General features: G+C 38.6%; 1 protein-coding gene across 3 annotated transcripts in view; it reads left to right on the top strand.

The window, feature by feature from the left end:
• LOC109856631 (gamma-aminobutyric acid type B receptor subunit 1) overlaps positions 1-14,351 on the top strand; it is a 75,838-nt gene that overhangs the window by 58,028 nt on the left and 3,459 nt on the right. For 2 of the 3 annotated variants that reach the window (XM_020432132.1, XM_020432131.1), the window contains exons 9-18: positions 3,847-3,970; positions 4,649-4,765; positions 5,805-5,943; positions 6,730-6,846; positions 7,028-7,189; positions 7,352-7,455; positions 7,824-8,117; positions 8,555-8,799; positions 13,286-13,486; positions 13,925-14,155. In XM_020432132.1, coding sequence (XP_020287721.1) covers positions 3,847-3,970; positions 4,649-4,765; positions 5,805-5,943; positions 6,730-6,846; positions 7,028-7,189; positions 7,352-7,455; positions 7,824-8,117; positions 8,555-8,799; positions 13,286-13,486; positions 13,925-14,155 — 1,734 coding nt within the window. Of the gene's footprint in view, positions 1-3,846; positions 3,971-4,648; positions 4,766-5,804; positions 5,944-6,729; positions 6,847-7,027; positions 7,190-7,351; positions 7,456-7,823; positions 8,118-8,554; positions 8,800-9,525; positions 9,539-13,285; positions 13,487-13,924; positions 14,156-14,351 lie in introns of those variants that run through there. The other variant, XM_020432133.1, reaches the window with a different exon arrangement.

The following is a 14,351-nucleotide window of genomic DNA, read 5'->3' on the forward strand; positions in this document are numbered from 1 at the left end:
ATCCGGGCAATTGCGTTCACGTCACTAACATTTATTGTGTCGTTATTTCATTTTGTCGTTTTCGCCGCTTTCTCATTAGTCATCTATCGATTGCCGGCTTTCGCCTTATTTATTGCAACCTTCGAAACTTTCATTTGAAAATGGCGTGTAATTTCCACACAGGAAAAACACAGCATCGATCTATTTGTCTTGCGGAGCGAGACAATGTGCATTATTTCACGCGCGATGTCTAAAATTTGTCGCGGGCCAGTTGTCGCGCGCGCCGAGATTAACCAAGAGAACACAGTCGCGTCGCGCGCGTTGTCGCGGATTTATCATAAAATATTACGGCGGTCGTGCCGCAGAAATTGCGTCGCGATGTCGGAGTTATAGTAGACATTAAAAAAAAAAAAAAAAAAAGAAAAAAAAACTGAAACCATCTATAAACTACGGGCAACAAATCCTTTTATCCGCCATTTACGCTCAGAAACGACCGAGCGAATACGCGATCCGCAGCATTGACTGACAATTTATTACGGACATGAAATTACGGGCGTTAATTCTTCTCTGGCCATCAAATAATAATTTCTCCGTGCCGTTCGCGAGAGATCGGCAAACGAGCTGAAAAATGAACAAATGCATGGATTCAGAATAAAGTCCGTTTCGTGCGATGAAAAACACGTGAAAAATTGACGCGGATAACTTTTCACTTTTTTTATTTTAATTTTTTGTATATTACACGTGTATATAAGTTTAATAAAGAAAGAGGTGTGTGTGTGTGTGTGTGTGTAGTTGCGTCGTATGTATTTCTTTCTATACGTGTATATATTTCCGTTCTCTATTTTTTGAACATATTATATTGTTATATATATAATTTTATAAAAGTATGTATAACGTAATACACGAGCAGAGAAAATTTTATCGGAGATATTTGCATAGCTACGCGAATTAAATTTCGGATAAAACGCATTTGAGCGCTTAAACGAAGAGGAAATTCAGGTGGATAAAACAAAATAAACAAAACGCGCGCGCGCGCGAGAAGAAATAAAAAGGCGGATAGCATAAATTACTCTCTCGTTTCCTACTTTGAGAGAGCAGAAAGAATAAATGCAAGAGTACGAACTATCCTTTGTTGGTCCTCGAATTAAGTTTGACGTAACGCAGCTTAGCTTTTTTCCTTCGTCTGTATGCGCGATAAAAAGAAAATCGCCGAGCGAGCACGAACGGAGCGTGGCTCCATGTTTCTAAGTAAGACATTCTGTATAATGAACATAACAATAAATTGCTTAAAGTGCACTCTCGGTTTATGTTATGCGATTCGCATTTACGTTGTGCGATAAGTATTTTACTGAAGACTTTGAATTTACGAAAACAGAGATTACGCCTTGAGGATTAGTTTCGGTCGAAGTTTTTTTATTTTTCAAACGCGCGCGCGCGTGCGCATATATGTATTTGCAAAACACTTTTGCGGAAAATGTATTTCTCACAACGCGCGTTCTAGCAAAATAGAAGAATATAGTAGAATAAATTATTAAATGATTACAATTTTGCTTGTCAATAAATTATTAATATCACGTTTCACGTGACATAATTATATTATAGTTTTCTAATGAAATTATAATTACGTATCTAATTATATATGTACATAACATATAGAAGAACGAAAAGTGTGTAACTATGTATATAATTTGTGTTTAGATGCAAAGGATAAAGCGTGTAAATTTATCGCATTTCTCAAAATTGAATTTCAACTCGTTGTGTTAAATTCGGATATTTATTCGAATACCGAGTAGGAGAGAGTTTACTTAAAGAGAAATTCATTAGGAACAAACCGATATCCCTGCGAATGCAAATTTCCAAGAAACAATCGTTTTCCCGACCGTAATTTATATTCAGCTATTAACAGCTCTTCACTTCGCAATTCGTATTACAGCCAAATTAGCATTATTTTCTGAAACCACGCGCCTGATATACATATCCATTGAAGACAATTTGGATATCGCATCGTCAGCGATGTGCATGATTGTTACGACCAGGACTTCGAAATTCAATTGACCGATACAGTAGCATCTCTCTCTCTATTGCCAGAATGTAACAATTCTCCAGTTACATAATACTGTTGAGTCGGACAATTGATTAGCCGACGCTGTGTTACCATAAAGTACATTTACCTATTACGAAAAGAAGTATATAATTTCCTTACGTATACTAATTACATAAACTCTTTATTAAAATAAATTTAGTTAATAAGAAAAGAATTCAATTTGAAAAATGTAATTAAAAAACTTAAGAAAAAATTTAGTAAAAAAGAAAAACAAATATTAAACATACAAAAAACTGTTATTCTTTATAAGAACGATATATGTTAATGAAAAACTGTAATAAAAAAAAACAATATTAGGTGAAAATCGATTGATATGTATGAACAATACAAACTAATAATAAATTAATGAATTAAAATTAATTTCCTCCTCTCTGCGATTGGCTCTCAGAAAGTTTACACAACATTTTCTATAATTATACTATAATTACATAAAGACTTCAAATAATAAAATTAAAATAATTGTATTTAACAGAAAAACTGACAGAAAAAAAACTCAATTTGAAAATGTAGTAATTTAAAAAAACTTGAGAAGAAATGAGTAAGAAATGAGTAAGAAATTTAATTTTTTAGATTGAAATGAGGCAAAAGAAGAGAGAAATTAAAATCAATTTCCAAGTAGTTATGATTTTTTTCTTTTGTGAGACGATTGCTTTCAAGAAAGTACATTAGTCGACCGATACTTAATACGTTATCCGAATAGATTTTTCATTAAAATTTCGACTTCAGAGTCTGCGGTGTGATAGCAGGACCCGCAATTCACCTTTTGCCAGCTTCGCGAATATCCGAGCTTATCGACTTCAGCGGATAAATCGCCGGACGAATACCGAGAGAAAAACGAAGCGGGTAATGGATTTTCTAAGGACAGCGAACGATGAGGTAGAGAAGGAATTGAAGTCTCGGAGTTTGATTAACGTCGCACTTTCGACACCTCTCGCGCGCTGTAATTCTATTCCCAATAAGAAGATAATCATCAACACTTGGCAGTAGTCACGTCTGTTTTGCTGGAATTGATATTGGAGATTCAAAGTGCCACTTAAAAAAGCTCGACCAGACACAATTGAGAATCGCTTAACACTGTCGATCTTTTATTCGGAAGCTGCATTTCGCGATGCTTTTTTCTTTTACACTTACACGTCAATTTCGAGAACGTTAGAAAAGTAATTAATTTCTGCTTCGAGATTCTTTTCAATAACGAGCACCGAACGATAGGTGAGGGCAAATAATCAGGAAAGGCAAGAGAGAAGAAATTGCGCTTCAAACTTTGAATAAACGTCTCTTTGGACGTCTCGATCTCTTTCCGCTACTTATTTTTCCCGACGCGAACCATTATATATATCAGGCAATCGCGGAAAAAAAAAAAAAAGAAAAAGCAACTTCTAAATAAAGCAAGAAATGTAGTTTGAAGTGAAAATCGATAGGTTGTATCCCTATATATGCACAAAATTCATATTACCGCACTTCATCATGCGCACCTTTTTGCATCTCCGTTAATTGATTTCCATTCCCCGCAGTGAAGTGCAACGTATAAATGTGTATACGATAAAATGTTGGAAAATTTCTCGAATAAACATACGCGCAATTAATTGCTCTTAAGTGATGACTGCTAATTGACCTGCATAATATTATGAAAAACCCGCGGGCAAAATCTGCGCCGCAATTCGAACTGCAATTTGATTTGGCGCGCGCGTTGTCTTTGCCAAGGGCGGGGGAGAGGAAGTGACCACGCGGGGTTGGTTGATCGCGAACTTTTTTCGATATTGCAGGATCGATTATCAGAAGAATAGCCATCTACACCCCCGAAGATGGAAAACTGTTAATGAACTGTCCGGGATGCGAGGCTACAAGATGGCCCGGAGGCCAAGTGCCAGCGGCTCGCAGAGTCTTCCGGTAACGTACTATCAGTATTATCACACTTGACTGAATCGTTCGAGCGTTATCGGGTTAAATGAGACACTCTGATTATCCTAATTTGCATATATCAATAACCCGATGCGTCTGACCTGAATAAACACATTTTGCAGATTCACACGGTCGAGTGATCCATCGTTGAAACAATGTATTTCTAACACGATGGGAAAATAATAAATGCGTATTTTCCCAACGTGTATTTTCATCGTGTCCGATCTTATCAACGTTTAAATGTCGGATTTCATAATCCGCGATAAAGATTAATGGTTCTTCTCGCGCGAATGTGTGAAAATATATGATAAAATAATCAACTCGCCGCACAAAACAAAACAATCACGTGACGTAATCTCAAATCATCGTCGTATCTGTCATATGTTTAATCGGCTCGACGTTACAACAACGCCGCGCGTTATATGTATTTCGTCGACATAATTGCAGCACATTGTGTGCTCTGTGCACCAAGTTAGCGTAATGCACTTGTGCGGCAATCGCGCGGGGAGTAATTATAACATCGCGAAACAACGCGTTAAATTAATTTGCGCGCTGTGTGTTCGATAACATCGCTCGATGATGATAATAATAATAATGATAATAATAATAATTTTAATAATCCGCGAGAGCTGTGACGTGAGTGATAGAATTTGTTGTTGTACGCAGATTACGAATGGTAACGGTGGCGCCCGCCGCGTTCCTCGTTATTACCTGCATAGCCAGCGTCGGCGTTACCCTGGCTCTTGCTTTCCTGGCTTTCAATCTTCATTTTCGCAAGCACAAGTAAGCTCGATGTTACAACAAAAATACAAGCACAACTCGTCATACACTCGACATAAACGAAACACAAAAACATTCCGAGCTAATGCTCGGCTTTTTGCTGTTTAATAGATACATGATGATTCCAAATAAGTGCAAAATCTTTCAAGAGATGATTCTTTGTGAAAAATTAAAGAAAATCTCTTTTGTGTCAACATATATCTTATTTCTTTCTCTAAGAAGTTACACCTTCCTTCAGAGAGTGAGATGAAAATTAGATTTTTATTTCTCTTTCTTAAATTTTTAGAACCTTTAACAAGCCGGAATGTGATATCTAAACGTATGCGTTAGAAAGACTTGATTCCTTTAAGAATTTTTTTTATTTTTTAGCAGATTTTTACATGAGAGATGATCACACACACATTTCCATTTCTTATTACAGGTTCTAATAAAAAAATTAAATAGACGTTGCTGGTTTAACCTTCTTTACAAGAGAAATATAAAACACAATATTGATAACTTTTTACTAGTGCAAAATGTCGACTAAATTACATTTTTTGTAACTTGTTAAAAATTTGAGCAAAAATATAAACTTAATTGTCACCTCGCTCTTTGAAGGGGTCGACTCCTCAGGGAGAGATATATGTTTATGAAAAATTTTTTTTAATTTTCGACAAAGAATCATCTAGAAGTTTTGACAAAGAATTACATAAAATTTTTCAAAAATCTTACTAGGTTACTTATTAAATTATAAATAAATAACACATTTCTCTTTTTGAAGAGAGAAAACTCAGATCAGATGTTCCGAGACTACAGGACAGTTTTCAAGTAAATAATTTGATTACTTTACCTTGTAGTCTCGGAACACTTTCTTTTCTCTCTTCAAAAGGATAAATGTGTTATTTTAATAAAAGTGTAAAGATATATACGCACACGGGGCAATTCTGCGAAACGAAATAAATGAAGACAGTTTATCCACGGGAATACAACACTTGTTATATGTCTACAAATCTATATGCAAATCATCACGATATATCACTCTATTATTTCTCGATATTGGCAGAAGCATAAAACTTTCAAGCCCGCGGCTGAATAATATGGCGGCCGTTGGTTGTGGTCTCGTCTACGGGGCTGTTATACTTTTGGGGCTGGACGACGCTACGTTACCTGACAGCGATGGTTATTATCCAACGGTGTGCAAGGTGATATTATCATCTATTACGAGAAATAATATATATAACGACACTTGTGACTCTCTTATCTCTCCATATTATTGGCGTTAATTTCACATAGATAATGAACGTTATAAATTATCACGTTATAAATTATTATTATAATATTATCAATGTACATTTTGTAAACTAGCGTACAAAGTTTGTTAGCCATTTGGATTTTGAAAAAGTTTGAAAAAGTAGATTACTTAATTTAATTGTAAAAATATGACCAAAAACGAAAATTATTTTTAGATCTGCATCATTAATTTTAATTATTAATAATTTTATGTAATATATTTTATTATATATCTTTTATAGTATATAATACGAATTGATATATTAATATATCAAATATGTATTTAATATTAATTAAATTCTTATTTCATTATTTCAATTATAAATGAAACTTTTTTAAATTAATTAAGTTTTTAACAAAAAAGAAAAGAGTATTAATTAATAATATGTGCTTTATAATATACGAATGTTGAACCAAAGCAAGTTGATCTCTCTCAACAGACAATTATTGATAAGAATCGTTGATAAGAAATAATTTTTTTTTCTCAGTAGTAATAGTGCAGTTACGTACTGACTACGAAAATTAATAAAATCACACGAATGCGCAGTAATCAGCAACGAGACACAATAATCATCACTTGTACGCAACAGTTTTTTCATGAGTTAATTATTAATATTTATTAAAATTTTTATTAGTTAAATTATTAAAATTAATTTGGAAAAATACGAATTACCATAACCGTCGTTTTGTATCTACAGGCGCGAGTATATCTGTTATCGGCCGGCTTCTCTCTGGCTTTCGGTTCCATGTTCACGAAGACTTATCGCGTACACAGGATCTTCACCAGAAGCCGCAGCGGGGTTGTGAAGAACAAGGTTAGCCACGATACGAGAACAATAATTTTCTCGTTCGCCGTGCCGTTTCTACGTGATCAAACGCGAAATCAATATTTGTATCGCACGATGAGAATCCCGTGCGCGCTTTCGTTTTGTATAGAAAAACGACGACCGTACTCCGTTCGCGTAAATCACAGAGTTATCGAATTTTCTTCCACAGCTGCTGCAGGACACTCCGCTGATATTTCTGATCTGCATGCTGCTGGTGATCGACGTAATCGTGGTGACTCTGTGGGTGATTTTGGACCCGATGCAGCGTCACCTGCAGAACCTGACACTGGAGATCAGTCCTCAAGATCGCGGGGTCGTCTATCAGCCTCAGGTAACGTACGCACGAAAAGGGAATAGAACGCATCTGGCTCGTTTTTCGCCGTCTCGGTTTGCGAACGGTCGTTTCACGGGCTGAATGTCACACGGTTACAGTAATTATCGTCAGCGAGCTGCGGCCAATTAACTCTCGTGGCTCTCTTGTTTGCTCGTACAGGTGGAGGTGTGCCGCTCGCAGCACACCAACGGCTGGCTAAGCGCTCTCTACGTTTACAAAGGTTTACTGCTGGTAGTCGGGGTCTACATGGCTTGGGAAACGAGGTGAGAGTTTAGGATAAAGACGTCTCGAAGTTCGCGGACTCTCTCTCTCTCTCTAAAACAGGTCGGCTCCCCCGATAACACAGAGAGAGAGAGAGAGAGACAGATAATCCGCTGCATATTTTACGCTGTTTCCTAAGCAGGCCGGACATTAATATCTCGCGTATCTGTAATTCCCGCGGGAGGGTTCTGTTACATCGTGTAATCCGGGCTTCCGCTCTCTCATTCTTCTCGAAAATCGAGAAGACCAGTTTAGATGAAATAGATAGCTGCGCGGAGAAAATCAAGTCGCAGGAACAAGTCTCGTCACACACGCTAATCGAAGGAAATACGCGTTAAACTGCTGAGCGCGAATCGCTGATCGGTTTCAGACACGTAAAGATCCCGGCGCTGAACGACTCGCAATACATCGGCATGAGCGTGTACTTCGTGGTGATCACATCAGGCATCGTCGTGGTGCTGGCCAATCTGATGCCCGATCGCGCGACCCTGGCCTTCGTCACCATCACTGCCCTGATTCTGGCCTCGACGACGGCAACTCTGGCGTTGCTCTTCCTGCCGCAACTGGCGAACATCCTCGCGGGCGAGAGAGACGATCCGGTTGTGCAGAGCCTCGGTTTGAAGATCGAATGCAACACACGCAGATTCGTCACCGACGACAGAAGGTGAGTGATCGGAAAAGTCTTCTCTCCTTCCGACCCGGAGCTGAAGAAAATCGAAAAGTACGAGTTATGAGAAGAGACGCTAAAGCACAATAGCATTGTTCGCTAAAGGCTTCCGTAATGGAGCTAATCGGTCGGGTAGATCGATCTCCAGACTCTTTTATTGCGTCTGTCTATGTGCTGGACTCTTGAGGGACAGTAAGAAAGAAGTTGTGTCATCTGTTTTTTTTTCTTTTTTTTTGCTCTGACGACAGAAATATTGTTTCCTTCGCGAAACGGTAGTTAGTAGTTTGCGAAATTTGTATTGTATCGCAACCAAATATTTTCTGCAAAACTTGGCAAAATCTCTCTGTCAAAAGATTGATTATCAGAGTTTTGGAAACTTGGACTATTTCTTCGGAAAACATTCATCGATGTCAATTGTTTCCGTAAAACGACAGAGAGCTGCAGTATCGCGTGGAGGTGCAAAATCGGGTTTATCGTCGTGAGATGGCACAGCTGGAACTTGAACTGGCCAGATTGGAGAAACAACTGGCGCAAGAAATGGAAAAACCGTCGCGCGCCTCATCAAACACTTCGATTCCGCAACGAAATCCAAGTATCGGGGGCGGTCTGCCTCTGTTATTGCTCAGTGTCCTGCCACCGGTTATTCCCCGTGCCAGCTGGCCCTCCGCAGACTCGTCCGGTAAGCGTAAATTGACGTGATCACGATACAAAGATTCGCCGTGCAAACACGACGCTGTTCCAATTTCCCAATTAAGTCGCTGCCGAAACAGGTGGATTTACTTTGGAAGTTCTCTCTCTCTTTCTCTCTCTCTCTCAATCCATCTCTTTCGTTGTTGAATTAATCCTCTGTTGAATTAATCCTCTGTTGAATTAATCTCTTTCGAAGTACAACAGTCAAATAGATTACAATAACGGCGGAAGTTATCGAACGTCTTTTGTGAACATTATGAAGGGGATAAGAGGATATCGATCGCGGCTATCATCGGCGTATACGTTTCGTATCGCGTTCTATGAAACGGTAGACTGAATTTTTTTATTATTTTCAACTTCGAGTGCGCAAGGGTTAGTAGCCAGTTTGATCCCGAGATAAAGAAACGGACGCGATATTTTTTTTCGACAAAACGGATTATTTATCGAAGGCAAAAGACCCTTTCTTTTTTAGAGACCCAACACACGCAAGTCTAATAAAAAAGTGCTTGACTTGAGAGAGAGAGAAAGAGAGAGAGAGAGAGAGAGAGAGAGAGAGAGATTGTGTTCAAACGAAAGTGGGAAAAAATGACGGGAATGGCCGTAAGTGTTGAAACTTGCATGACGAATCCGCGTTTTAGCCGACAAGAGAGAAGGAAGGAACAATAAGTATATTAACGTGCTTTTCTCGCTTCTTCGTCGTTTTTCCGTCGATCAGATGTCCGAGAAAGGTGACAGAAAATCCCTTTATTGCACGTAATTGCCTGAAAAACGTTCAGCTTGCCTGGGTTGAATTGTGGGAGAAGAGCCCGACTTATGTATATATATAGAAGACTTTAGATTGTAGAAAGAGAAAGAAATATATATCCCGTTTTAAACCGTGTTCCAAGTTTTCTTTCTCTCTCTCTCTCTCTCTCTTTCTCTTTCTCTTTCTACGCATTCGGAGAGAGATAAATTGCGAAAACTTTATAAATTAGATCTTTGTGACAGAGCAGCTGTCGTTTGTTCTTCAGAAAAATGAACACAGATGCATGCGCAAACTTAGCGTTTGAGACAGAGCACTTTTTTTCTCCTTGCTATTCATTTTCTATGAAAATTTTCACACAGAAAAAAATTCTTGTGCGAAGCTTTGCATTTAGAAAAAGAGAAGTACAGGATGATTTAAAAAAAAAAAAAAAATGTTAACACATGTGTTGAAAAAAATACACGTGTGCGAAATGTGCCTTCAAGGCTCTGGAAATCATCCCCCGCAGAAGATTCCAAAAGAATCTGTATTGACAATAACGGCAAATACAGAAGACTCTCTTTGAAGACAAAATACGTTTGTTATTTTGATATCGCGTCGCGGCAGGTTGTCACACACTTGAAACGGAACGTAACAACTGCAACACACCGTTGTAAAAACAATCGGATGGTAGTGATGTTACGTGTACACGTTCGAGACAAATTATTACACGTCGGGAACAATAACATTCTTACATCTCGCTGTGACATATATTCGTGAGATATAATATAATATGGACAAAAAAATATTACTATGTTACGCTCATTTGTTTTTTAAACCTTTTCAAATGGCCGACCTCACGGCGGTAACATCTTTTGACGCGGCGCAGAAATACCGACGGGACGCGGTGTAACTTCGTTGCGAAACGGCAATGTTGCGCTTAAATGTTTGGCGCGAAGTTACAAAACATCTATCCACACATTGCGTCGATGTTACGCGACGTAGTTGCAGTTGCCGTGTTTTGTTGCAAGTGTGTACTTGTTTCTCTAAAAAAAAAAAAAGTTGCTTCCATAAAAAGTGTTAACATTTTTTTGAAGCACTCTGTAAATGTATGCTAGTTTTAGAAACATATCTATCATCCCTTTGAGTTTGACACGATCAACGTTACGTGTGTAACATACGCAAAGCGGCACTTCAAAACCAGTTGCAGACCGTACGATATCACGCGGGAAATGAATTTTCCTTTCTTTCAATTCAACAGAATTTTCTCTATTTTCGTTATTTTTTTTTTTTTTTTTTTTTTTTTTTACAGAATGCGTGGGGAATAAAACGCAACCGCTCGATTATTTACCTCCGCCGTGAAAAGCGTCGCGCGGAGCACGTACGCGCTTTTGTGTAATTGATTTGTGTATTCTCATCCTTCGCACGGCGCGTTGACAAAAGGAAACTTCCCTGGAAAACTCGGCGTCGTCGCGCGCCGACTGTGCCATTTGCAGTGCAAATATCGCGCGTCTCGCTCTCGCGAAATATCCGCTTTCAACACTGTCACACACATGCATATTTACGCTCCGGCGATTCACCAACGCGCGCGAAAGCGCAAGACGTGGTATCGAGCATCATCTCGTCTTTCTCTATCTCTATATCTCGTGCTCTGTGTATCGCGCGCCAATTATCGTCCACAAGCAACTTGAACGTGGAAACCATCATTTGGGTTATTATTAACGGACAAGAGGACACAGTGTTCCTGATGAATCGATCGTCCGTTGTACTCCACCGTTCGGATTTCGCGTAACGCGCGCGCGTCTCCAAAATCCTCAAATCCCTTCACTTGATAAAGTCCGAACAATTCCGAATACGTCAAGTACGGAGTCTACATCCACCGAATGCGCGCGCGTTCCACCCCAATATTTCTGAATGTCTACCGTGAGCGGATCAAACGAGGTCAAAAGCTGCGGAGACGTTTGTGTGTATGTGTACGCATGCATGTACGTACTACGTCTCATTTATAAACGGAAAATAGTTGGAATACGGATGCTCTGACAAAAACTTCAAAGCCGAGCCTTTTAAAAAGATACTTAGTATCGGAACTCTATGTGTGTGTGTGATATAATTTTTAAATTTAATTAGAACTTAATTCGCACATTTATTCTTCTAACACTCACTGATAGAAATTCAAATATTATCAAATAGTTCTTAAAAAATTAGACTCAAAGAAAATCAAGAAATCACTAAATATATAAAGAAAGATCACGAAAAACGCGGATATTTGTGCGCGCGCAGATTGATATTGTTTTTTTATTGTTATCAAAACCGCGCTCGCGCTGTGCGCAGGCGTTTCAATAATTTGCGTTGAGAGAGAGCATAGTTTTTAATAACTTTGAAGAAATTCATTTGCGACGTCAAACTTTGAAGAGGGCTCGTAACGTAGTTTTTAATAATAAAAAAAATATTAATCTGCGCACAAACATCCGCGTTTTTTTTTGGCTCTTTGTAGCCTTTCTTTATATTTATCGATTTAGAAAATTATTGTGCTTACTTTAATAAATATTAATGTCCCCCGTCTCTCTCTCTCTCTCTTTCTTTGTGTCTAATACGTCAAGAAATAGAACTCATGTACGTCACAAGTCATATACACAAGTCGTATACGAGTCAACATACGAAATGCGTCTTCCGCAGATAATGAGATATTCGTATGTTCGTATGTTGCGCGCATTATACATGTCATATATATATATATATATATATATATACATGCGTATACATTATGTTCGAGATGACAGACGCAACATCACTCTTGTGCTGAAACTCATACAGAAAATTATCTACTAATTATCGATCTCTAGAGTTACATCGTTCACATAAGTATGTCAAAGTGTCATTGCCACCGCTTGATCGAACACCATTACAAGCTGGTTGAAGATTCGCGAATCGGTTTTTTTTTTTTTTTTTTTTTTTTTTTTTTTTTTAATCAATTTCAAATTGGCGCAATAAATACTTGCGCGATCAAGTGTTCTCTCAGTCTCTTCCGAATCTTCAACTAATTTGCGGCAGAAATTTCGAACAATGTGTATATAAGTACGTATCAAGTATGTATTTTAGTTCGTTAATTTTCGAAAACGTGCACGATTGGGAAAACAAATACTCGTGTAAATAACTACACACAATAGTTTCGTATTTTTTACGAGAGAGAAATATGCATTTTTCCTCCTTCCTCTTCTATCAAAGGCGATTTTTATGCGTAAGCTACGGGTCGTAATCCGATTATGTAAAGGAAATTTGCGGAGTTCGCGTAGTGTGACGAAACTGAAAATAAACGATCGCGCTTTTATTCAACTATATTATAAGATCGCAATCTCAAAATGCATTTTATAATATTATCTCGGAAAATAAGTAAAACGGAAATCGATTCCAATCAAAAAAAGAAAAAAACATCAGAAATATAGAGAAGATTTTGCTCACGTTTCTTCGTGAAATTATCGCGAGATAGATACGTAGGTGTGCATAGATTATAATATAAGTTTGCCGAATATTCCCTTGGTGTGTCGAGAGACACCGATCGATTCGTGACTCGCTTCTGCATAAATGTCGCCTAGATTCGCACGAGCTTTCGCTTCTACGCGCGCAATCTACGTTCCGACGTAGAATCCCGTGCCTCTATTGCGATATTGTACAATCGCGCGTCCGTCATCATGATCTCGCTCGTCACGTGCGAATTCTCGCGTTGTGTTACGAGTTGACTCTTGTTGGAATTTAGGCATCCGTCGCGGCACCGTAGCATTTAGCAGTCAGCCGGATTTGGACCCGGACGATCCCAGGCAGAGTCTGGCCGATCTCTACAAGCTTCACCGTCGCCGGGAGACCGAGGGACCGAATCGCCTCGGCGTTTTTCAACGACTCTTCAGTCTCTTCGGCAGCAGGCCGAGTAGCAGAAAAACCTCAGCCGCGTCGTTCACCGGTAAGAAAGTGTCGACGAATAAAAGAATAAAAGCCACTTCAGAGAACTCGCGAGGTGTGCACGTCGCCCATGTGATAGACACAGATTCGACCGTGCTATATGTGTTATATACAATTGCACGCGTTACGTCAGAAGCGAAGCAAATTTTTCCTCACAAAAGAAGAGTCTTGTAAAAGTCCGCAAAATGCGAGAATATTTCGAGTGTTTCGAGACTGGAAAATCGAAGCCGTGGAAACCGTATGCCGTAATTTGCGTATTCAATTTGCGACTTTGAGAAATAAACAAAATTATTTATCGCAATTTTTTCTTTATTTCAAATGTTTAAACGCGATTCGTATTTTTATTGTTCGATTTCTTCGTGTTTCTTGTAATAAATTTTACACACGTGTTACACCGCGCGACTGAAGCTTTATCTACTTGTGTTACCTTCATTATTAGGGGTAGCATCGGCACTTCGAGTCCATATGGGTTACATCGCCGGTTTAGTGCCCGGCACTACGAAGGCTGCCTCTACTTGCCAGGTAGACGCCGAAGGCACTCGCTCGCCTCATACGCGATGTGGTTCAGGGCCAATAATTAGTATTACTAGCGACGAGGATCGTAGATTGAGCCTGGGGCTACGTCGCAAGGAAAGTAGCGAGCCTAGAGTAAATTTCAGCTTACCGCCACGTGAGTGACCTACATGTAATATATATTTCACAACACAAATTATCTTAATTAAATACCTCTCTTGCTTTAGATGCTATAACGTAAATATTAAATTCCCCGCGATATTAAATAGAGTGGTAGTAATTTTATCGTATACATTTAAATTAAAATTTAAAATTAAGTTTTGCTGAAACAAAAACAATTCAGCCATTAAAAG

Source organism: Pseudomyrmex gracilis, unplaced genomic scaffold, assembly GCF_002006095.1.
Source record: "Pseudomyrmex gracilis isolate BER0280 unplaced genomic scaffold, ASM200609v1 scaffold_128, whole genome shotgun sequence".
Classification (NCBI taxonomy): Eukaryota; Metazoa; Arthropoda; class Insecta; order Hymenoptera; family Formicidae; genus Pseudomyrmex; species Pseudomyrmex gracilis.